Raw genomic sequence first — 24,008 nt, 5'->3', positions numbered from 1 at the left:
GTGCAACTCTCTGAGTTCAGCAAAGCCAAACAGGATCTATTGTCTTGATACACTTGTATAGGACATTTCACAGAAACCCCGATGTCCTTAAACAGTTGCATCAACCATTCACAATCCATGAGTGAAAATGCCAGAGCATTGAGTTCTGCTTCACAGGAACTTAGGCTCACTGTGGTCTGCTTCTTTCACAGCCAGTCAAACAGACAGTGGTTGTACATGTAGCATGCTCCAGAAGTGCTTGTACCATCCGTGGTGTCACTTCCAAAACTAGCATCTGCAAAGATTTCAAGACCTCCAGTCTTCTGACTGGTGAACCTCAGCCTGTAGTGCATAGTCCCTTTCAAATAGCGGGCTATGCGCTTCAGAGCTTTCCAATCCTGAACAGTAGGATTGTTGGCATGTCTGCTAAGCAGGTTAGTGCTTACAGCAATGTCAGGTCTTGAGCATCTAGCAATGAAATTCAACTTGCCTAGAATGCATCTGTACACCGTAGTGTCAGAAAACGCTTCAGCAGTACTATCTACCTGGTAACCTGTCACCATCGGTGTGTCTGCTGGGTTTGCATCAACCAAATTCAACCTGGTTAATACATCAGCAATTTTCTGTGTTTGGTGTACCAGAAAATTACCTGCTCGGTCCTTCTCCACCTGCAGAGAAAGATAGTTGGATACCTCACCAAGATCCTTCATGTCAAAGTGCTCCTTCAGCTGAGCTAGGGTGCTTTTCTAAAAAGCCTGATTCTTCCAAAACATCAGAAGATCATCAACAAAACATAAACAATACAGTTTGTTTTGCCCCTCCTCCTTGACAAACACACACGAATCAGCTTTGCCCTGGTGAAAACCTAGAGAAAGCAATATCTCAGTGAGTTTTGTGTTCCAACACCTGGCACTCTGCTTGAGACCATATAAGGATTTCCTGTTTACAGACCATTCCCTTCTGTATCTGCATTCCATCAGGTGGAAGCATGTGCAGTTCCTCCTCAAATCCCGTACAAAAAAGCTGTATTAATGTCATGATGGGAAACATGCAGTTTCTCCTCTGCAGCTATCTTGAGCATCAGCCGAATGCTCTCATATTTGACGGTGGGTGAGTAGGTCTTGTGGTAATCCTGTCCTGGTACCTGTGAAAAACCTCTGGCAACCAATCTGGCTTTGTGTCTGACAACCTTGCCATTCTGGTCTGTCTTGGCCTTGAAGACCCATTTGCTGCCAAACAGTCTCATTCCTGGGACTACCGGTACCAGCTCCCAAGTTTGGTTCCTATTCAAGGAATCAACTTCAGCCTTCATGGCATTTAGCCAAGGCTCAGCATCTTTAGAGGTTAACTCCTGAACCTCTTTGAAGCTTGAAGGTTCCCATACCTTCTCTGAGCTACTAAGAACAGCAGTTGCTGTCTTAGCAAACTCATCAGCAAATCTCTTTGGAGGTCTGCCTTTGGTCGCCCTTTCAGACCTGCGAACTAGACGCAAGTCTTCTGGACTCATCTCCTCCTTCTTAGGAGAAAAGTGACCAATGGTGAACAGTGGTTCTTCCAGTTCATTGTCAGATGCATCAGATGGTCTGACTGAGGCCTTTGCGCTCTTGTAGTCTGCTGTGTTATCACTGTCGCTGACACCAGCAGCAGCGCCGCCCACTGAACTGGAATCTGAACTCTGATCATCATCATCATCCTCAGCTTCCTCAGCTTTCTCAACATCTGGTTTTTTCACATCACCTTCATCTTCCTCTGGGTAACTCTGGAAAATTCCCACATTTCCCCCCCACTTAGGATTGTACTCAACACTCTTTGTGAACTTAATGGACTTAGACCCAGTCATCCATACTCTGTATGCACCTTTTTCGTACCCCATGAACAAACCATGTGCCCCACGCTTCCCAAGCTTGTTGCTTTGTGGGGTGTGTACCCACATGTCAGAACCAAAGATTCTCATGTGCTTGACATTCGGTTTCTTACCAAACATCTTCTCGTAGGGAGTGCAACCAATAGGTGATGGCAGTCTGCGATTAAAGGAACAAACAAACAGAGCTTCCCCCCAAAACTTCTCAGGGAGGTTGGCATCATGCAACAAGGTTTTTAGGCCTTGAAGCAATGTCTGGTTTCCTCGCTCAGCAAGTCCATTCATCCATGGCGATCTAGGCGTAGACATGTCATGCTGGATTCCCTTCTCAGTCAGGAAAGCTTCAAACTGCTGAGAAGTGAATTCCCCGCCCCGATCAGTAAAGAGAGAGCCGATACGCTTACCGTGAACATTCTCCAACCAAGCACAGAATGCCTTGAATCTAGGAAACGCTTGCGATTTCTGCTCAAGCATAAACACATGAATGCACCTAGAAAAAGAATCAATTAGAACCATGAAGTACCTTGCTCCTCCCAAAGAGGGTGCAAGTGGACCAACCAGGTCTGCGTGCACTAGCTGGTAGGGTTTGGAAGCCTGCCTGCTAGACTCCTTGCCTTTTGGAGCAACCTTCACCTTGTTCTCTGCACAAGATACACATTTCATGTGAAACTTACAGGGTTTGATGTCCAAACCTTCAACCAACCCAGGCATCTTGGCCAGCGCCTGCCAAGACATGTGACAAAATTTTCGATGTGCATCATGAATACATCCTGCATGAAGAACCTTGTTAGTTTGTGCAACACAACAAGAATCAACATTAGACATAACAGCATTGTCATCATAAGTTATACAGAATAAACCATCTATAAACTTTGCATGCAAAATGTCCTCTTTGCCTTTCCTGATGACACAGACGTTCCTCTTGAAGGAAATCTCAAAGCCACGCCCAGTCAGCTGCGGGACACTAAGCAAATTGTCCACAGCACCTGGAACATAAAGTACATTACTGATGGTTGTATGCAAACTTGTAAGTTTAACAGTCCATTCTCCTGCAATTTGCAACGTCTTTCCATCAGCCAGGTGGATCTCACCATCTTGAGGTGTGAAGGAGATAAACAGGTGATTATCCTTTGATAAATGGCGGCTGGCACCAGAGTCCACAATAAACCTGGCTTTAGCCTTTGGAGCAGCTTTTCTGGCAAGCAAAACCTTGTTTTCCACCGGCGTGGGCTTTTGCAGCTTGCCCCCCTGCTCCTGGCCATCAGACTTGCCTTTAGCCTTTGGTGAAGCAGTGCCAGCTAACAAAGCCTTGTTTTCCACTGGCGTGGGCTCTTCACCCCCCCCCTCTGCTTCGGGCCATCTGCAGACAACTGTCTCTGTTTACCTCTGGCCTTCCGGCCTCTGCAAAGGCGATGACCTTGGTTCCCACGAGAAACAGAGCTCTCAGCTGCCGACTCCTTGGCTCCCCCTGGAGGCTGGAATGCTGCCTGGGATGACATCACAGTCAGCTCCCCCTGCAGCTTGCAACCGGTGCCCTCAGCATCCCTGCATTCACTCGCATTCTGGGAAACAGCCAGGACCTCCGATGCATTCACACTCTGGGCATTCAGACTCTGAGCTGGGATGACTGGCAGATGAGCTTTCTTCAAAGCATTCCACATCTGTCGTGCAGTCACATTGCCAGCAAGCGTTTTAATTTCCTCCAGAGAGACGGACAAGACAATTACGTCTATAGCCGTCGAATTCTGAGCCTTCCATCTCTCTGTCAGAGGAACTGGAGGGGCCTCACACACAGTATGCCACACTCCGAATTGTCGCAGCAAGCTCTCACAGTACACAACCCAGGTGTCATAATTGTGCTGGTTTAACTTTGGGCACTCAGCAGCTTCAGAGGCTTGGAAAAACTCCATTCCACCTCTTTGCTTGAGCCATGAGACTTTATGCCTTGAAAAACTTCTTATCTCGGCAGCCCATTAATCACGAAGCCTTCTTGGCTCAGCTCCCAGACCAACTTAGCCCTGCCGGACGTTAAAGGCTCTTGGCCGCGGACCAACAGAAAAGCCTCAGCTTTCGCTTTTCCAACACATACCTCAGCAGTCTGTCGCAGTCTTACTCTCCTGTAAGTGCCGTGAATCTGTGCCCGAAACCTGTTGTTGGGATACTGCCAGGGAGACAAAGGCCATCACTGCCTCCAGCCGACTCCATACTTTGGACGTCCATCGACCTCCCGTAGATACAGTATCAGAAATTAGTGACATGAGCTCCAGAAATAGATTGCCACATTCCTGGGCTGATGCACACTCTATCAGCAGAGTTCACATAGCGAAAGTTGCACAGCAGGAGAGCATATTTACAAGTTTATTCAGCGTTGGTCAGAACAAAGAAAAACATGACCGCCTGCTAGCATGTTCAGGCACCAAGAGAGAAACGAAAGCAATAGCAAAACATAAACATCCTGTGAACAGGAAATGCGCAGACTCTGTGACTCACAAAGCCTGTTCCCTTTTAAGGTGGAACGGAAATATCCTAACAGAAACAAGTAAATGAAAGTCAAGATATGGAAAGGTTGATTTGTTCTTAATTGTTTTTACTTTTTTGTATTTTGTTTTTTGTTTTTTTGCTTCTTTCCCCCCCCCTTCTTTTATTCTTGTAACTTTTTTGAAACTAATAAATATTATTTTTTTAAAAAACCAAACAGATGAGGCAGAAGGGCCGGATGCTGACGCTCTTCGCTGCCAAGACTTCCCAGACCTTGTTGTTTTGTCTTGGAGTGACAAATCTACTTTTTCTTTCCCATCTGCCATAACACTTAAAAATTCCAAGGTCAGTCCCACAGTCCCACAATTTTATCTTACAAGTGGAAAATTCCCCTGATCCAACTCTTGTAACAGTTTCAGAAACTTCCTCTAGGGGGAAATAGTTGCTATCTGTACTCGTGTTAATCCAAAATAACGTCTTTTGAAACACAGCTCAAGGAAGAAAGTTAGTTTCAATTTTCAGTTACTTTTCCTCCTTTTTAAGATCAGAAGAGGGCAGCTAAAAACAATGTATCTCTCCATTCACAGTCAAAGCACGTTCCAAGGCACAACAGTCTTATTATCCTATTTGCAACCCGTTCCCAGGTTTTGAGCGGTGGAATTTTAACTTCCTCCCCTGTCTCTTGCAGGTATATATACTCCAAACTCCCCCCCCCTCTTCTCCTGCTTCCAAGGGGGGGGGGTTCACTATTTTTTACAGAGCTGGAAAAATTAGTCCTTTCCGATTGGCTTTCCGAAACTTTAGCTTGCAGCCTCTTTGCTTTGATCTATTTACAAAAGCCGAAGGCGGACTTCCTGTTTGAGCCTCCCCGCTTCAATACCAAATTAGGTCTTTTTTTTCTTTAAAAGCTTCCAATTTATTCTACTCACAGGTAGTTGCTTTTAAAGTCAAATTGTCCACAGGAAAAAGTCAGCGCTCTCCGGCAACGGCTGTGCGGCTTCACTCCGTGGAAAAAGCAGTCGATTCACAGCACCGCGCCGCTCACCCCACTTCGCTCCGGAGCCCCGAAATCGGGTTTCCCCGCGAGTAGGGGAGGCGCAAAAGGTGCCCGCCGAATCCCACGTTCACAGGCTCCACCCGCCTGTGATTTTTGAGGGGTCTCCGCCTTTGCCGTGGCGGCCAGACCCGGTTCCCACAGAGCAAATTCCTCCTAGTCAGAGGAATTCCGCCATTACCGATGGCGCTAACCCGGAAGTTCCGATGTACCTCCTTTCTAATGATGTGTTTCTGATGTATGATTGACGCTCTTGTTGGGCGGACCATGTAGAGATTTGCCTGTGGATCAGATATTAAAACATTTCTGGTTTTGAATTATTTTTTTTTTAAATTGGCCAGTAGCACCTTAGAGACCAACTAAGTTTTTTCTAAGCTTATACAGTGGTGCCCCGCAAGACGAATGCCTCGCAAGACGAAAAACCCGCTAGATGAAAGGGTTTTCCGTTTTGGAGGTGCTTTGCAAGACAAATTTCCCTATGGGCTTGCTTCGCAAGACGAAAATGTCTTGCGAGTTTTTCCGAGTTTTTCCGACTCCCCCCCCCTTTTTCTAAGCCGCTAAGCCGATTATCCGCTAAGCCGCTAATAGCGCTAATCCGCTAAGCCGCTAATGGGCTTGCTTCGCAAGACGAAAAAACTGCTAGACGAAGAGACTCGCAGAACGGATTATTTACGTCTTGCAAGGCACCACTGTACCTAGAACAAACTTTGTTGGTCTCTAAGGTGCTACTGGACATTTATTTATTTATTTATTTCATTTATTTCAACTGCGTCAGACCAACCCGACTACCTACCTGAATAGAATTTCTGGTTTCCTTTTGTTTGGGGTTCTCCTCCCTCCTGCGTGTGATGAGTGGGGACCCAATTGCACCAGTTTTTGTTTCTGGTTGGCCTCTGTTCTCTCTGACCGATAGAGACCTTACAAGGGGCTCAACGGGTATCTGGAAACCCCATAAGGGAACTAGACAATTTTCTTAAAACACTGCCATCCCTTATTTCAGAAGAGAAGGTGTGCACGGGTTTGTTTTTAAGCAAAATGAGCTTTGTTTTGGGAGTTGCTAGGGAGAGAGATGCTGGCAAGTATGGTTGATGTGGGAAGGGAATCAAGGAAGAGTTGAGGCGGGGTTGCTTTGTTGTTGTTTTAACTCCTATTTTTCCAAGTTTGCTTCATTCCGTTTGTGAGCTTTCCTTTCTTGTTTATGTAATGAGGCACTCGAAGACTGCTTTGGAGAGGTTTGGGACCTCCTCTCTTCCCCCAACCCCCATTATTTAGAAGGAACTGCTCCTAGAATTATATTTCTACTCCAAATAATCTACTTTCCCAACTCCATTGCACAGTAGTTGCACATTTGTTTCACTTTCTCTCTCTCTCAAATTTCAAGTTCAGCATCATAGTAATCATAATCCGCAGAATTTTTATTAATGAATTTATATGCTGCTTGATTGCTGAAGCCGACTTCTAAGCAGCTTGTAAGTATACAGTCGTACCTTGGATGTCGAACGGAATCCGTTCGACTTCCAAAAATGTTCAACAACCAAGGCACGGCTTCCGATTGACTGCAGGAGTTTCCTGCACTCAATCGGAAGCCATGGAAGCCGTGTCGAACGTTCGGGTTCCAAAGAACATTCGCAAACTGGAACACACTTCCGGGTTAGTGATGTTCGGGAGCCAAAACGTTCAAGTCACAAGGCATTCGAGATCCAAGGTAAGACTAAAACCAACTATAAAATAATACAAAAACTTGTAAATAAAAATGTGCGATAAAACAATTTAATTGGAACATTAAAATAAGCATCCAAGTATTAAAAAGTACAGTAAAGTAAGCATACTTGAACAGTACAGCAGTTAAGAATTAAAACAGCAATTTAAACAATTTAAAATTAAAGCTAGTAACAGTAATAAGTATTTGCATTGTGCTCAAGTGTTCAGATGCTGCAGGTATGTATTCTTTTAATCCTTATGACACCCCTGTCAGATAGGCCAAGAGACTCAGAATTCCAACTTTTTAATGACTGAGTTACTGTACCTTTGGCAGTTTGATGATAGGCAGAATTCAGAAGTCAAACTACTGGAACCTCCCCATTTCAGACATACAGTGATAGAAGAAGCATCACCTGTTGAATTTCTGTCTGATGTGCATATGCTGCAGCCATAGGTGTTCACCAGAAAAAAGAGGGCAATCCTATACTCAAAAAGTTAATTAGAACATGTTACATACCTTTCTGTTACAGCTGCCAAGCTGACTGAAAAACCCACATTCAAAATGGGCATTCTGAGCATAGCTGTCAACTTTTCCCTTTTCTTGCGAGGAATCCTATTTGGAATAAGGGAATTTCTCTTTTTAAAAAAGGGAAACGTTGACAGCTATGATTTTGAGAGATATCTAGTTGTCTAGTGATAGTAGTTTTTTAAACCAATTTCTGTTTGTTTTTCTTTCTTCTAAATGGACTTGACATGATCAACAAATTCCAGAGGGATAGCCTTGTATTGTATTGCAAAATTCATATACCACCCTTTCTCCTAAAGGAATATTATGGCATTTTTAAGACTTAACACATTTAAGCCCACTTTTGTCAGACTGCTGTATGCACCTGTAGCCAACAAATGTTTGTTTTGTTTATGCCACACTAGTGTAAGTCTTGTTTTATTGTGATTAATCCCTAATACTGGAGCCCCATTAGTTGTATTTACACAAGAAAACACTCTTGAGTGGGCATCGCAGCCATCAAGTGAGAGAGGAAGGGTTGTGCTTTCATTAATCTGTTAATGTTTTAAGAGATTCTCAGATTCTGGATATTAAAAGTAAGTTCTGCAAAATGCATTACCATTTACATAGTTTGCCACGGTAAATGTGGCATCTCAGGTACCCAGAATCTTTCATGTAGCAGGATTTTGAAGGCTCAGCTGTATAGGCGGTCCTGCAAAAAAACAATTATCTTGGGAATGGAGTGTTCATAAGCATGGTGCTGGAGAGGTACCACTCAAAAACAATGAATTAGGTTGCAATCCCAATCCAATTTGCTTGGGAGTAAGCCCTTTTGAATTAAGTAGGATTTATTTCTGTGTAGAAATGGTTAGGATTGTGCTGTTAGGCCCATTCTTCCAAGATAAGACATATTTAACTTTGACTGCAGTACTTGCTGAAGCTGCAAGGTAACCTATTGGGTTAAGAATATATATATGTGGGCGTGCGTGCGTGCGTGCGTGTTCTCTCTCTCACTCACACACACACACAAACATATATATATATATACACCAGTGTTTATAAATGCTTATGGCTGGCCTCTATTGCTGAGACTGAGCCCAATTTCCTTGTGGTGTTCAATTAGCAATAGCTATTAAAAATGTGTTATTAAAAATGTGTCGCTGATGTGAAATGTCTATTAGTTCATGTGTTTCCAAAAATAAGATTGCTGTAATTGGTAAAATGTGTGACTGAATTGTACAATTTATTAATGTTGACAATATGCACAATTTATTTTTTGCTTTGTAATCTTGCGAAAGAAGAAAAATGCTGACTAGACATTCCGTTGTGGCACCCGTAACCTACATTTAAGGGGCCATTTGGCAAACAGCTTACATATCTCGAGTTTCCAACACTAGTTATGTTGTGCTGGTTTGCATTAAACTTTGCCAATGAAAGACAAAGGGAATTAATCTAGGAGCAATGAGTGAAACAGTTTCTGGTTCCTTTTTTTTTAAAAAGTCTTCTAATTTGTGGAGTATTTCAGGATTATGAACCCATCTCTTCCCTTCTCTTTCCAAGTTAGTTAGGTCATTGAAGACTCTTGATAATTTTGAATTTGTTCAGGTTATTTCAACTCACAGGGTTGGGTTCCAGGTGAGTAATCATTGGCCACCATTCTTTAATGATGATGTGTACTTTTTGCCTTCCTTGCTTCAGTTACATAATGGTTAGAGTGTTGGACCTGGGAGAGCAGGGTTTGAATCCTCACCCAGCCATGAAGCTTACTGGGTGACCTTGGGGCAGTCACCACTCTTAGCCTAACCTACCTCGCAGGGTTGTTGTGAGGATGAAATGGGAGGAGGAGAACCATGTACACCACCTTGAGATCCTTGGAAGATAAAGGTGGTATATAAATGTAATAAATAGATGAATAAAAATAATATCTTAGGTGTTTATTTTGTATTTCAGCTGGCAGCCAGAGAGACAGATTCCATTCCATGATGTTAGGTTTCCTCCACCTGCGGGGCACAATAAAGATATAAATGAAAGTGATGAAGTTGAGGTAAGAACTCCCTTCTGGGGAGGGAATGGAAGGGAGAAGATTTAGTTGGCTGCCTTATGCTGAAATGGGAGGTTGGGCACTATGTGAGAATGATGGGGAGGGTGTTTTTTGGTAAGCAGTACAAGCAAATGTGTATCTACTCACAAACAAGCCCTACTGAAGTCAATGAGACTTACTCCCAGGAAAGTAGAAGTAAGTTTAGTTGAACTCAGTGAGGCTTATGCATGCATAGATTCCACTTAGACCTCTGAGTCGGGAAGCAGATGCAACTTGACTAGTAAATCACTTAAAGTACTCTTAAATTAGTTGAAAATATATTAAATATATTATATGGAAGTTTATTTAATATTTTTATTAAATCTACTACTTCGTTACATTTTAAGGCCCTCCATCGCCACAGGGAGCCTCGTCAAGGCCCTTGGCTGCTGCGTGTAAGTGTGGCGCACCCTCCGCCACTGCAGGGAGGTACGGCAGAACCCTCTGCCACCGCGGGGAGGCGTGGCATTCATTATTAATTTTTATGAAACACGGTGAGGTGCAGGATGTCTTCTGCTTAACATGCACTGTTGTGTTGAGGTTCAGCAGCAATTAAAGCAGGATAGAACACGCAATTGAAAGGTGCCCCATACTTTGTATTGTGTAGTATTGATATCTATGCTCCTTATGCAACAACAGCATCAACAACAAAAATTTTATTATTTATACCCTGCCTATCTGCCTGGGTTTCCCCAGCCACTCTGGGTGGCTTACAATACGTATAAAAACATAGTAAAACGTGAAACATTAAAAACTTCCCGATACAGGGCTGCCTTCAGATGTCTTCTAAAAGTACTGGTAGTGTAGTTCTTTATCTCCTTGACATCTGATAGGAGGGCATTCCACAGGGAGGGCGCCACTGCCGAGAAGTTCCTCTGCCTGGTTTTTTTGTAACTTCACTTCTTGCAGTGAGGGAACGGCCAGAAGACCCTTGGAGGAGGACTTCAGTGTCTGGGCTGTACGATAGTACTCTGTAGCAGTCATGTTCAAATGTAACAAGCAAAAGATTTCTGGAGGGTTCAGGGCAGTTGTAAAACATGCAAGCTGTTCTACAGGAAGCAAGGTTATTGAAATACACAGCTAGAAAAGTTCAGTAAAAATATCATTAGCTTCAGGAGTATGGAAAGACCTTGCACATTTAATATAGCAGAATGGTTGTGGTACTGGGACTCACTGGTAGCTTAGGGGCCTATAAATAATACAAATATATCTTTTTAGCTCCTAATTGCCAATATAGTGGGGGCATTATTATTATTGTGTACTGTCTTTCCATTAGATAACTGTCTTTATTTCATAATGGTATGATGTTCTACACTAAGATTTTGTTTAGGTTTATTCCAGGGCTAATGAAAAGGAGCCATGTTGCTGGTGGCTGGCTAAAGTGAGAATGATAAAGGGTGAGGTAGGAATATATTTATTTTAATATTCTGGTATTGATGTTTAACTTCGGATTTTAAGTTCTTGTGGGTCTCTTTTCAAGTACTGCTTATTTATTGGACATTGTTACTAGAATCTACAGTTGCAATGGAAATTACTATCAAAATTTACAGACTTTCAGCTGTTTGCAATGAGCAGATCAAACAAAAGCAATTGAAATACCATATTTACTTGAGTCTAATCTGCCATCAAATCTAATGCGCACCTCAATTTTCAGAACCCTGTAACCAAAAAAAGTATTTGCTGTTGAATGCCATGCACATCAACAAAAGTGCACTCTTTACAACAATGAGTCAGTGCTTGTTTCAAGAACAGAGAGGCTGCATCTTTTTTCCTGCTCCAAACAGCTTCCCCCACAAGTGAAAAAAATTAATAAGAGGCTTTTCCTGGTGCAAAAGGGAAGGAGTGGGGTAGCAAAGAGAACCAGGAAGCAAACCCCTGACCCTCCACCTGCAAATCTGAGGGATGCATGGAGAGGAGTGGGCAGAGGAGTGGGCGAAGGCAGCCAACAACAACAATAACAACAACAGATCTTTATTATGGTTGTAGACCAACAAAAGGAGGGAGGGGTACAATAATTTAAAATCCTTAAAAAGTTAAAAAAAAAAACCCTAAAAGGAGTTAAAACAGAAAGTGTATATAAAAGTCTATAAGAATCCAAAATAGGCTAAGAGAGTTAGTGTTTCTCAGCCTTGGGTCCCCAGATGTTGTTGGACTACAACTCCCATCATCCCTGAGCTCTGGCCTTGCTAGCTAGGGACGATGGGAGTTGTAGTTCAACATCATCTGAGGACCCAAGGTTGAGAAAGGCTGGAAGGGTTAAGAATGTTAGACAAGAGTGAAAGAGCATAATTAATAATAATAATAATAATAATAATAATAATAATAATAATTTATTTATTTATACCCCGCCCATCTGGCTGGTGGCTCCCAACTGAATATTAAAAACACAATACAGCATTAAACATTAAAAACTTCCCTAAACAGGGCTGCCTTCAGATGTCTTTTAAAAGTAGGATAGTTGCTTATTTCCTTGACATCTGATGGGAGGGCGTTCCACAGGGCAGGCGCCACTACCAAGAAGGCCCTCTGCCTGGTTCCCTGTAACCTCACTTCTTGCAGTGAGGGAACCGCCAGAAGGCCCGCGGCGTTGGATCTCAGTGTCTGGGCTGAACAATTGGGGTGGAGACGCTCCTTCGGGTATACAGAACCAAGGCCGTTTAGGGCTTTAAAGGTCACCAACACTTTTCTCGGAAACGTACTGGGAGCCAATGCAGGTCTCCTAGGACCGCTGTTATATGGTCCCGGCAGCCACTCCCAGTCACCAGTCTGACAGCTACATTCTGGATTAATTGCAGTTTCCAAGTCATCTTCCAAGGTAGCCCCACGTAGAGCGCTTTGCAGTACAAGCGAGAGATAACTAGAGCATGCACCACTCTGGCAAGACAGTCTGCAGGCAGGCAGGGTCTCAGCCTGCGTACCAGATGGATCTGGTAGACAGCTGCCCTGGACACAGAATTGACCTGCGCCTCCATGGACAGCTGTGAGTCCAAAATGACTCCCAGGCTGCACACCTGGTCCTTCAGGGGCACAGTTACCCCATTCAGGACCAGGGAGTCCTCCACACCCGCCCGCCCCCTGTCCCCGCAAAACAGTACTTCTGTCTTTTCAGGATTCAACCTCAATCAGTTAGCCACCACCCATCCACCAACCGCCTCCAGGCACTCACACAAGACAGTCACCCCCTTCACTGGTTCTGATTCACAAGTGAGAGCCCAGGGGTCTGAACACTCATCCCCTAACACCACTTTCTTGACACGGCCCAGGAGAAAGGAGTGGAACCACTGTATAACAGTGCCCCCAGCTCCCAGCCCCTCTAGACGGTCCAGAAGGATGCTATGGTTGATGGTATCAAAGGCCGCTGAGAGATCCAGCAGAACTAGGAAACAGCTCTCACCTTTATCCCTAGCCTGCCAGAGATCATCGACCAGCGCGGCCAAGGCAGTTTCAGCCCCAGTAAAAAGTTAGTATATAAGAATATAGCTATCAGTCTACAGAGCACTCTAATACGAGTGGTCATTATATCTAGTTTGTGGCACAGGTCATCATCTGACGAATTTTTGAGCACTGCTGTGCAGAATCTGGCAATGTTGTATTTTGTAGCAGGGTTGGTATCTGGAAGCAGCAGGGAGGTATAGAATTTTCCTGTGCGCCCTGGGTACTTATGCAGTAATGGTAAGATGAGGCTAGTACGAATGTCTCTATAATAAAGATACTGGAGAAGCACATGCTCTGTTGTTTCTATTTGTCCAGAATCACAGGGGCATTGTCTCTCCAGGTAAGCAATCTACCTTTATCGGCCTTCAAGGACAGCCGAGGGGAGGGCATGACATCGAGCCAAAGTAAAGGTCCTCCGGTTTTTAGGGATTTCGAGTTTAGCTAGATATGCCACAGGGGAGGGAGAATACCTGGAGGATCCATTGGCAATAAAAGTTGGGTTCCTGGCTAGATCCAATTGGCGTTCAGTGTCTGCAACACACTGTTTTATGAGAGCTTTGGCCTGTTCGTATTCCATGCTGAGTAGAGGACCTGGAGAGAAGCCATGGGTTGAGATCTTTGTTGCCACAGCCTGTTTCCATGTGGATTGAAAAACATCATTCATAGTTAGTGGGGCAAGGCCAAGGGGAAATAAAGAAAGTCTGAGCCAGTAGTTGAGTATCGTCACCCACACTCTAGCCTCCACTTTTATGAAACCTGTTTCTAGTCTCAGGGTGGCATTAGGACTCATTTTGGGACTTGAAGGGCTGATCTTAGAAATTTGGATTATACAAGTTCTAGGGGTGCAAAATTGGAGAAGGGGCCCAGCTGGGCACCATAAAGAAGTTGTACTATTGGCTAGGCTTAGTTGAGTGCTGCAGGTATATAGTGGCCACATCTTGTTTTAAGAAATTTAGGGATTACAGATTAGCTTCTCTGTGCAGTTTCAGCAACATGTTCCCCATGGGCTTTCCTATTGCCAGTAGAGTGAAAAACTACCGCCATGTATTCGAAACAAGAGACCTGCTCAATCTTGTGGTCATCTAACGGTTCATAGGCCTTTTGGCAAATGCCATGATCTTAGTTTTCTGATAGTTGAGTTCTAGCTGCTTCTCCTTGCAATACTGTGTTAGTGCTCTCAGTGCTCTTTTGAGGCCAATAGGTGTTCTTGAAAGTATTGCTGCATAGAACAGAACAGAAATGCGTCTTCCAGCAAGCTTTGGGGAGTGAAAATTTATGTTGTGAAGATGGCCCACCATGGAATTAATGTAAAAATTAAATAAGAGTGGGGCCAGTATGCAGCCTTGCTCGACACCTTTCTCTTGGGGTCCCTTCCAACTCTACAGTTCTATGGTTCTGTGATTCTAAGTAAACATGGGCTGTGCATGTATAGCTGCTAGGATCACCCCAAACTTCTGCATTTAAGATCTTATTGGTGGGAAAGCGCATTAACGTTCGACAGAGACCAAAGTCTGCGTCGCGGGGCGTTGGGTGAAGAAGCATGGAGACAGTGGGTGGTGATGGTGTGGACTTGGGATTCAAAGCAGGGTTGGATTTTTATATTTTATTTTTGGGGGGAGCGGCAGCCCAGATAGCCATCAAATAACAGAACGGTCTGTCTCCTACCCTTGAGGACAAACAGCAAGATGCAGAACTAGGGCAGAGCAAGTGGTGGTAAAGGAGCCTGCCCTCCATCTAATCTAATGTGCACCAATTTTTTTGCAGCCTGATTTGGCAAAAAAAGGTGCACATCAGACTCAAGTAAATATGGTAGCTCAACAGATGCTTCAAGTAGTTTCCCCAAATTCAGCTGAAATTCCAACTTATACTGGCTTCTCCAACCCCTTCAACCCCTTCATAGCAAGCATCTTTAGTACTTAGTAGTGCAGCGTTTTGCTGCTATGACCTACTTCAAACGAGATGCATAGCCAGACAGCGGCCTCCAGTTCAGTAATATTCTTGGGTTTGCGTGCTGCAACCACCTTCTTCAAATCCCACCAGAGATTTTCTATGGGGTTCAAGTCAGGTGACACTGATGGCCACTGTAGAACCTTCCAGGACTTCTGCCTTGGTGGAATTTGAGGTATGCTTGGGATCATTGTCCTGTTGGAAGGTCCAATGACACCCAAGCTTCAGCTTCCTCACAGATACCATGATGTTTCCTCCTAGAATTTCCTGATATTTCAATGAATCCATCCTGCCTTCCACACGCTGCATGTTTCCAGTGCCAGAGGATGCAAAGGAGCTCCAGAGCATCACCGAGCCACCACCATTCTTCACTGTAGGCAGAGTGTTCTCTTCAGCGTATGCTTCATTCTTCTTCCTCCAGACATAACACTGATCCATGGGGCCAAAAAGTTCCAAGTTTGTTTCATCGCTCCACAGAACAGAATCCCAAAACTACTGTGGCTTATTTATATGTTTTTGAGCATACTGGAGCCAACTTTTCTTGTGCTTTTGGGTCAGTAGTATTGGAGTTCTGGCAAGGAAACCTTCTGTGTTTAGTACGTTCCTTACTGTGCTCATTGCCACCAAGTCTTGCTGCAGCTCTTATGCAGTCACTGAGGGTTTTTCCCAGCCTGCCTTCCCAGAAGTCTGGTTGCTGCCACAGATAGCTTCCTTTTTCTGCCTTGTCCAGGTAGTGTAACCACTGTTCCTTTAACTTTGAACTTGCAAACTATGCCTCCAGCGGTGTCTCTAGGAACATTCAGTGCCTTCGCTATCTTTTTGTATCCTCCTTTTTTGTGAAGGACAGTGATCTCTTCTCTTCTCTTACCTTCTTGGACCATTCTCTTGACTTAACTATATTTCTAACATGCAGCCAAATGTAACACTCGGCAAACCCCAGAGCCAGCTCAGGTATTTCATGTGTTCCAGCTCAAGCACACCTGGTACAACTAATGAAGCCCTTGATTAGTTGCATCAGGTGTACTTGAGACAACACCTGTTGTATTTGTGCTGTTCTGAGGGATTCTATTCAGGGGGTTAAATAATCTTCTTCTTTGGCGATCACTTGTGGCCAAGTAAGATTGTCTTCCATGGACATGGCATGTCTGTAAGTGACTGTGGAGGCCAATTCTGGACCCGCATGTCCTTCCACAGTGGTAGCATATTTTTCTGGGCAGGAGTTGATCATGGTGAGGATTTGCCAAAAGTGCCTTCCTCTGAGCACGTTTCTCCCTTGCGCCCTGAGTTCAAAAGTCTTCAAAGGCCATGACACCTTTGGTAAAGGCTGTTCTCCAATTGGAGTGCATGCAGGCCAGTGTTTCCCAATTTTTCGTGCTTACAGGTGAAACTCGGAAAATGAGAATACCGTGAAAAAGTTCATTTATTTCAGTTGTTGTTGTTTAGTCGTTTAGTCATGTCCGACTCTTCGTGACCCCATGGACCAGAGCACGCCAGGCACTTCTGTCTTCCACTGCCTCCCGCAGTTTGGTCAAACTCATGCTGGTAACTTCGAAGACACTATCCAACCATCTCGTCCTCTGTCGTCCCCTTCTCCTTGTGCCCTCCATCTTTCCCAACATCAGGGTCTTTTCCAGGGAGTCTTCTCTTCTCATGAGGTGGCCAAAGTACTGGAGCCCCAGCTTCACGATCTGTCCTTCCAGTGAGCACTCAGGGCTGATTTCCTTAAGAATGGATAGGTTTGATCTTCTTGCGGTCCATGGGACTCTCAAGAGTCTCCCCCAGCACCATAATTCAAAAGCATCAATTCTTCGGCAATTTATTTCAGTAATTCAACTTAAAAGGTGAAACTAATATATGAGATAGACTCATGACATACAAAGCGAGATATGTCAAGCCTTTATTTGTTATAATTGTGATATTATGGCGTACAGCTGATGAAAACCCCAAACTAACAATCTCAGAAAATTAGAATATTAAATGAAATCAGCAAAACAAGGATTGCAAATAGAGCAATATTGGACCTCCGAGAAGTAGAAACATGCATATGTACTCAGTACTTGGTTTGGGCCCCTTTTGCATCAATTACTGCCTCAATGCGGCATGGCATGGATGCGATCAGCCTGTGGCACTGCTGAGGTGTTATGGAAGACCAGGATGCTTCAATAGCAGCCTTCAGCTCTTCTGCATTGTTTGGTCTCATGTCTCTCATCTTTCTCTTGGCAATGCCCCATAGATTCTCTATGGGGTTCAGGTCAGGCGAGTTTGCTGGCCAATCAAGCACAGTAATCCCATGGGCATTGAACCAGGTTTTGGTACTTTTGGCAGTGTGGGCAGGTGCCAAGTCCTGCTGGAAAATGAAGTCAGCATCCCCATAAAGCTCGTCTGCAGAAGGAAGCATGAAGTGCTCCAAAATCTCCTGGTAGACGGCTGCGTTGACCCTGGATTTAATGAAGCACAGTGGACCAACACCAGCTGATGGCATGGATTCCCAAATCTACACTTCACACTGAACTTCAAGCATCTGGCATTGGAAACTTCACACTGGACTTCAAGCATCTGGCATTGTGTGCCTCCCCATTCTTCCTCCAGACTCTGGGTCCTTGGTTTCCAAATGAGATGCAAAAGCTGCTCTCATCAGAAAAGAGGACTTGGGACCACTGAGCAACAGCCCAGTTCTTTTTTTTTTCTTTAGCCCAGGCAAGATGCTTCTGACGTTGTTTCTTGTTCAGGAGTGGCTTGACAAGAGGAACATGACATTTGAAGCCCATCTCCAGGATCCGTCTGTGTGTGGTAGCTCTTGATGCACTAACTCCAGCCTCAGTCCACTCCTTGTGAAAGTCCCCAACACGTTTGAATGGTCTTTTCCTGACAATCCTCTTCAGGCTGTGGTCATCCCTGCTGCGTGTGCACCTTTTTCTTCCACACTTTTCACTTCCGCATAACTTTCCATTAATGTTCTTTGATACACAGCACTTTGGGAACATCCAACTTCTTCTGCAATTACCCTTTGAGGCTTTCCCTCCTTATGGAGGGTCTCAATGATGGCTTTCTGCACAACTGTCAGGTCAGCAGCCTTCCCCATGATTGTGCTTCCTACTGAACCCATTGCAGGTGTTATGGATTGAATAGCTACTGCACCTTTTCACAATATTCTAATTTTCTGAGATTGTTAATTTGGGGTTTTTATCAGCTGTACGCCATAATATCACAATTATAACAAATAAAGGCTTGACGTAACTCGGTTTGCATGTCATGATTAGTTTCACCTGTATACAGCGGGTTTTTTTTATAGATATGCATTGAGAGCATATTTAATCCTCTCTTGTCAGCCTGTATTTCGCTTTCGATTCTTAAGTTGGGAATAGAGTAGTTGCTTTGGAAGACGATAATCAGGCATCTGAACCACATGACCCATCCAACGAAGTTGATGTTGAAGAAACATTGCTTTGACACTGGTGATCTTTGCTTCTTCCAATACACTGTCATTAGTTCACCTGTCTTCACAAGTGAGATATAATTTTTTTTTGAGATACTGTTGATGGAATCTTTCGAGGAGTTGGAGATGGTGTTTATAAGTGGTCCACGTTTCACAAGTGTTGGTAGTACAGTAGCTTTGTAAACAAGCATTTTGGTTTCCCCGCGAATGTCCCGGTCCTCAAACACTCTGCACTTCAATTAGGAGAAAGGTGCACTCACAGAGCTAAGATAGTGCTGGATTTTGGCATCAATGCCTGCCCTTATGGAAAGATAACTGCCCAGGTAGGAAAAGTGATCAACATTCTGTTCAGGGGGTTAAGACTGGAGAAACCAGTATTGTAGGAAAAACAGAGATGGCAGGAGGTTGGATGGAGGTGAGATGTGCAGACGCACGCTGGCAAGCATGCTCCAAACAAGCTGCCGACTAGCTCTGCTGAGGCTCCTTTTATTAGCAGAAGTCAACAATAGGAAACAGTAGTGAAACCACCCTGAACTTAACATATTTCTATCTAAGCACATTTCCAGCATTAGCAAATACACATGTCAGCAGGTGTTTCCCTCAAAGTCCCCCCCCCCCCCCGATACTTGATTACGTCTGCGTCCCTGGTCATGCTTCAGCCAAGCGATATGTCTAACAAACAAATTGTGAGAGGACACAATTTCAGAGGAAAAACCCTGTTTTCTAGCCAAGAAGGCAAAAGGTCAGGGAAAGCAGGTGCAACGCTCCTTGACATACTGTTGCATGTCTGGTGCGAGGTTTGCCTTCGCAAAGCGGAGCGTTACCTCTACACAGTGTAAGTTGCAATTTAAACTGAATTGGGGGAAACCACTTGAAGTATCTGTTGTGTTGAGCTATTTCAATTGCTTTTGTTTGATTTGCTCATTGCAAACAGCTGAAAGTCTGTAAATTTTGATAGTAAACCTGATTTGCAATGGGGGTTGAATAATTTTGATTGCAACTGTAAGTTTACATACTGAAGCAAAATAAAATAGTTTATCCCAAAAGTAAAATACAGACCCCCTTCAGAGTACACTTGTAGCATACATCACTTCTCAGTTTAACAATGTCTGAGACAGTTTTGTCCTTTTTAATTAGTTTTATGTAATAGAATATGCAGCCTGTGATGCTACCTACAATGAAATTGTCACAATTGAGCGCCTAAGATCTGCAAATCCCAACAAACCTACAACAAAGGATACATTTCATAAGATCAAACTTGATGTGCCAGAAGATTTAAGGCAAATGTGAGTATAGAGGTCTTTTATAAATAATTTTAATCAACTTTCTTAAGTTTGTAATACCATTCGAAACGTTTTCATCCCATTATAGTTGTTGTTGTTGTTGTTGTTGTTGGGATACCAATGGTGGAAGTTGCCAAAATATCCAAAACATAGAAAACCTTCCAAAGTGGGCTCCTGTGTCAAGAACAGAGATTGAGAACCTTATAGCCCAACTAAAACAGGGGAAAGCCCCAGGAGAAGATTTAATTCCTGCTGAGGCCATCAAAAACACCTTGGAGTTTTGGACCCCTATTCTGGCTTCACTATTCACCTGCATTGATACACATCCCCAAAGACTGGGGACTTTCAATCATTGTCCCAATATATAAAGAAAGGAAGAAAGATGATCCAGCTAATTATAGGCCAATCAGCCGCCTCAGCATAATTAGTAAATTGTATGAAATGGAAATTTCAGGGCTGGCTGGAACAAGAAAACATACTTGCAGAGGAACAAGCTGGATTTAGGGAAGGCTGTTCTACCATTCACCAATGTTTAGTACTCCAACATCTAATCGAGAAATACTTCTCTCGTAGCGTAGTTTCCCTTTATGCTGTCTTTATTGACTTTAAAGCAGCCTTTGACTAGCAGCGCAGGGAGCCGCCGCCACCTTTAGCAGGGAAGCGTCTCACTCGGCTTCGCAGGACTTCATATGATGAATCTTTTATTATGGCCAACGACACCCTGGAAGGTTTTCACGAAGTGAATCTAGCCTCGCCTACCACTCCAGATCTTCTAGGAGTGTATGAATCCAGTGCTTGTGAACAAACTACCTCACCCACAGTCATCTACCGGCTTCATGCCTCAGCTGTGTGCTCCACGCCAATTCAGCTGACTTCCCTGAACGTCTTTGATCTTCCTACACAACCCATCTATTCATCTCCTAGGCAACTCAATTGTGCAGAAGCATCAGGTATCAGCATCAATGTTACAGAAACCATTCCTTGTTCTACCTCAGGACTCCAAGGTGTGTCGTCCAAATATGATAATTCCAGAAAGGCAAGCAGCAATGCCGAGAGAGAATTTTTGTCGGGAGCAACCATAACAGACTCCACTGAAGGAAGTGATGATGTTTTGGGACTGAGCACAGTCTGTCTCACCTACAGAGCCCATCGGTTTTGGAAGTCAAAGAAAAGGGCTATGAAAGATTAAAAGAGGAGCTTGCTAAAGCTCAGAGGGAGCTGAAACTGAAAGATGAAGAATGCAAGAGGCTTTCTAAAGTGTGCGACCAACTCGGGCAGTAATTGGAATAACTTACTGCCAGCCTCTTTGAGGAAGCACACAAAATGGTGAGGGAAGCAAACATAAAGCAGGCGACAGCTGAAAAACAACTGAAAGAAGCACATGGAAAAATTTATGTACTTCAGGCCGAAGTAGCAGCCCTGAAAATGTTAGTGCTGTCCACTTTGCTGACGTCGCCCACAAAAGAGCTTCAATCTAGCGGAAAGACACCCTTCAAAAAAGGCCATGCAAGGAACAAGAGTATGAGCAGTGCGATGGGGGTCAGCAACCAGGATGTCGCCATGATGCAGCCAATTGTGAAAGACTGCAAAGAGGCTGACTTAGCTCTGTATAACGAATTCAGATCCTGGAAGGATGATCCCACTATGGACAGGGCATGCCCTTTCCTGGATAAAATCTATAAGGAAGATATCTTTCCGTTTTTGACCTTCTCAAAAAGTGAGCTGGCATCTGCCGTCTTGGAAGCTGTGGAAAACAATACCTTAGGTATTGAACCAGTTGGCTTGCAACCTGTTCGATTTGTGAAAGCTTCTGCAGTTGAATGTGGAGGACCAAAGAAATGTGCTCTCAGTGGACAAAGTAAAACATGCAAGCATAGAATCAAGTTGGGGGACTCAAGCAACTATTACTATATTTCTCCTTTCTGTAGATATAGGATTACTTCTGTATGTAACTTCTTCACGTACATTTGATATATACAGCAGGGGCTTGTGAAGCAGCAAGATGTGAATCAGAAGTTTTGGGAGGTTATTCAGCTGAGGAAAGAGATGTCACTGGCAAAACTTGGATATTACAAGGAAGAGCTGTAACTGCTACATTTCTGGTGCTTGCATGCGCTTCCATAAATGTACGTATCTTCAGAGTGGTTCAAAATCCTTGTCACGACATTGATATTTATTTTGAAAAGGGTCCAAGGCTTCTCCTTCTGTATAAATTGCGCTACATACTTTTGGAGTTCAGCAAGATTATTTTATTTTAGGATGGACATTATTGTTTCGTTTGAAAGGAAGGCAAGAGGATTTTCAGGTGTACTATAGTGATTGTAACTTTAGCAGTTGAGAAATGCAGGTTTGATGCTGTTCAGATATTATGTTCATTTTTGTGTTCTGGAGAGTTTATAATGTAGGATTTCAACTTAAAGTTAACAACAACAACAACAACAACAAAAAAGCAGCCTTTGACACCATATCCAGAGCTAAATTATTGGAAAAATCAGAGGCCTCTACACTCGACAGGCACTTGCTATATTTAATACACATGAAGGGATGTGGCTAAAAGTGCAACATAACTTCCAGGGCCATCTCTCCAATGCTGTTGGAACTGAGAAAGGTGTCAAATAAGGGTGCATACTGGCTCCACTCTTATTTAACTTCTATTATTAATGATATGGAACCTTATCTGCATAATGTGAACTTCCCAGTTGCTGGATCGTCACCTTGTTGTGGTGAATGGGCTTGCATGTTCCTATGACCCTTGTGAGCGAAGGCGTCGGGAATCTCGTACTCCCAGCAGGGTCACCCAAGGCGGTAAGGTCAAAGGGAAGGAGCTAGACAAAGAATGACCCAAGAAGTCCTCAACGGCAGAACAGGCGGATGATAACAAGTGGTATGTTACAACAGCTATGAAGACGGATGAAGGCTGCAGCAGATAGGAATCTACCGGTTTGTCGTGACTACTTCATGCCATTGGAACAGAGCCCTACTGTGAAGACTATGTGTTGGTCAGCGTGCACTGATCTACACACATAAAACAAATTCACGCACAGGCGTCTTCCAAAAACCCAACCCAAGCCCCCAAAGTCCCATGGCGATCGGCAAATGGTAATGGGGGGAGGATTGTGAAATCTGGAAGCCCCTAGTCATGAACCAGCACAGTTGTTCTGACTCAAGGAACAAGGCAGTTGAGCAGCTCGGCAGCTGTATCCATGACTGAGCAGCCCTTTTTAGGATCCACTCTGCTCATCCCAAAAACGGGGAGGGGCTAGAAAAGGTGCCCTAAACATAGTCTGCCTCCCCTTTCCCCTGACTGGATTACCACACCCAGTGGGGTCACCACCTAGCGGTCGTAAAAGACAACTGAACTTTGGAACATGGAATATATGGACTTTGTCAGATAACACAGACAGTGAGCATCCTGAACGCAGAACTGCCATCATTGCAAGAGAGCTGCAACGTTTTAACATCAATATTGCAGCGCTTCAAGAGATTCAAAGAGAAGGCAAGGAACAAGTGAAGGAAGAAAAAGGAGGCTACACTTTCTTCTGGAAAGGTCTATCTGAACAAGAACATTGAATACATGGGGTAGGCTTCTCTATCAAAAACGACCTTGTGAAGCTCCTGTCAGAAGTCCCTACCGGCATTAATGAGCGACTCTCAACCTTTCAAATAAAGCTCACCAAAAACCAACAGGCTACTATTATAAGCACTTATGCACCAACACTGGATGCCGACGAACACATTAAAGAAAAATTTTACTCTCAGCTATATACCGTCCTATCAGAGACGCCTAAGGAAGATAAAATTATCCTGCTGGGTGATTTTAATGCAAGAGTTGGGCAAGATTTCAATCTGTGGCCTGGGACTATTGGGAAAGAAGGAATTGGCAACAGCAACCACAAAGGAATCTTACTTTTGACAATATGTGCAGTGCACAACCTTGTTATTACCAACACACTCTTTCGACAGAAAAATAAATTTTAAACTTCATGGAGGCATCCTCGGTCAAACCATTGGCACCTCTAAGACTATGTTATTGTCCATGCTAAAGATCAACGTGATGTGCTCCTTACCAGAGCTATGATGAGCGCCGACGTCTGTTGGACAAATCACCGACTAATACACTCCACGATGGCTATCAAGATTATACCTCAACGCAGGCTTCAAGGAAGGAAACCAAGGCGCAAAATGAACAGTCAAGCCCTTCAAGATCCCATTAAGCGGGATTGCTTCCAAATAGCTCTTAAGGACCATC

General features: G+C 43.9%; 1 protein-coding gene and 1 pseudogene across 4 annotated transcripts in view; both read left to right on the top strand.

The window, feature by feature from the left end:
- Positions 1-24,008, top strand: part of LOC309333207 (fragile X messenger ribonucleoprotein 1-like) — a 209,723-nt gene that overhangs the window by 79,115 nt on the left and 106,600 nt on the right. For all 3 annotated transcript variants that reach the window (XM_081846613.1, XM_081846612.1, XM_081846611.1), the window contains 3 exons: positions 9,529-9,622; positions 10,989-11,060; positions 19,614-19,762. In XM_081846613.1, coding sequence (XP_081702739.1) covers positions 9,529-9,622; positions 10,989-11,060; positions 19,614-19,762 — 315 coding nt within the window. The remainder of the gene's footprint in view (positions 1-9,528; positions 9,623-10,988; positions 11,061-19,613; positions 19,763-24,008) is intronic.
- LOC309333234 (rab-3A-interacting protein pseudogene) lies at positions 20,389-22,156 on the top strand (annotated as a pseudogene). Its single transcript has one exon. The product of its transcript is annotated as a rab-3A-interacting protein pseudogene (transcript).

This window comes from Podarcis erhardii (assembly GCF_964252035.2).
Source record: "Podarcis erhardii genome assembly, chromosome: W".
Lineage (NCBI taxonomy): Eukaryota > Metazoa > Chordata > Lepidosauria > Squamata > Lacertidae > Podarcis > Podarcis erhardii.
This window is presented reverse-complemented; position numbering and strand designations above follow the sequence as displayed.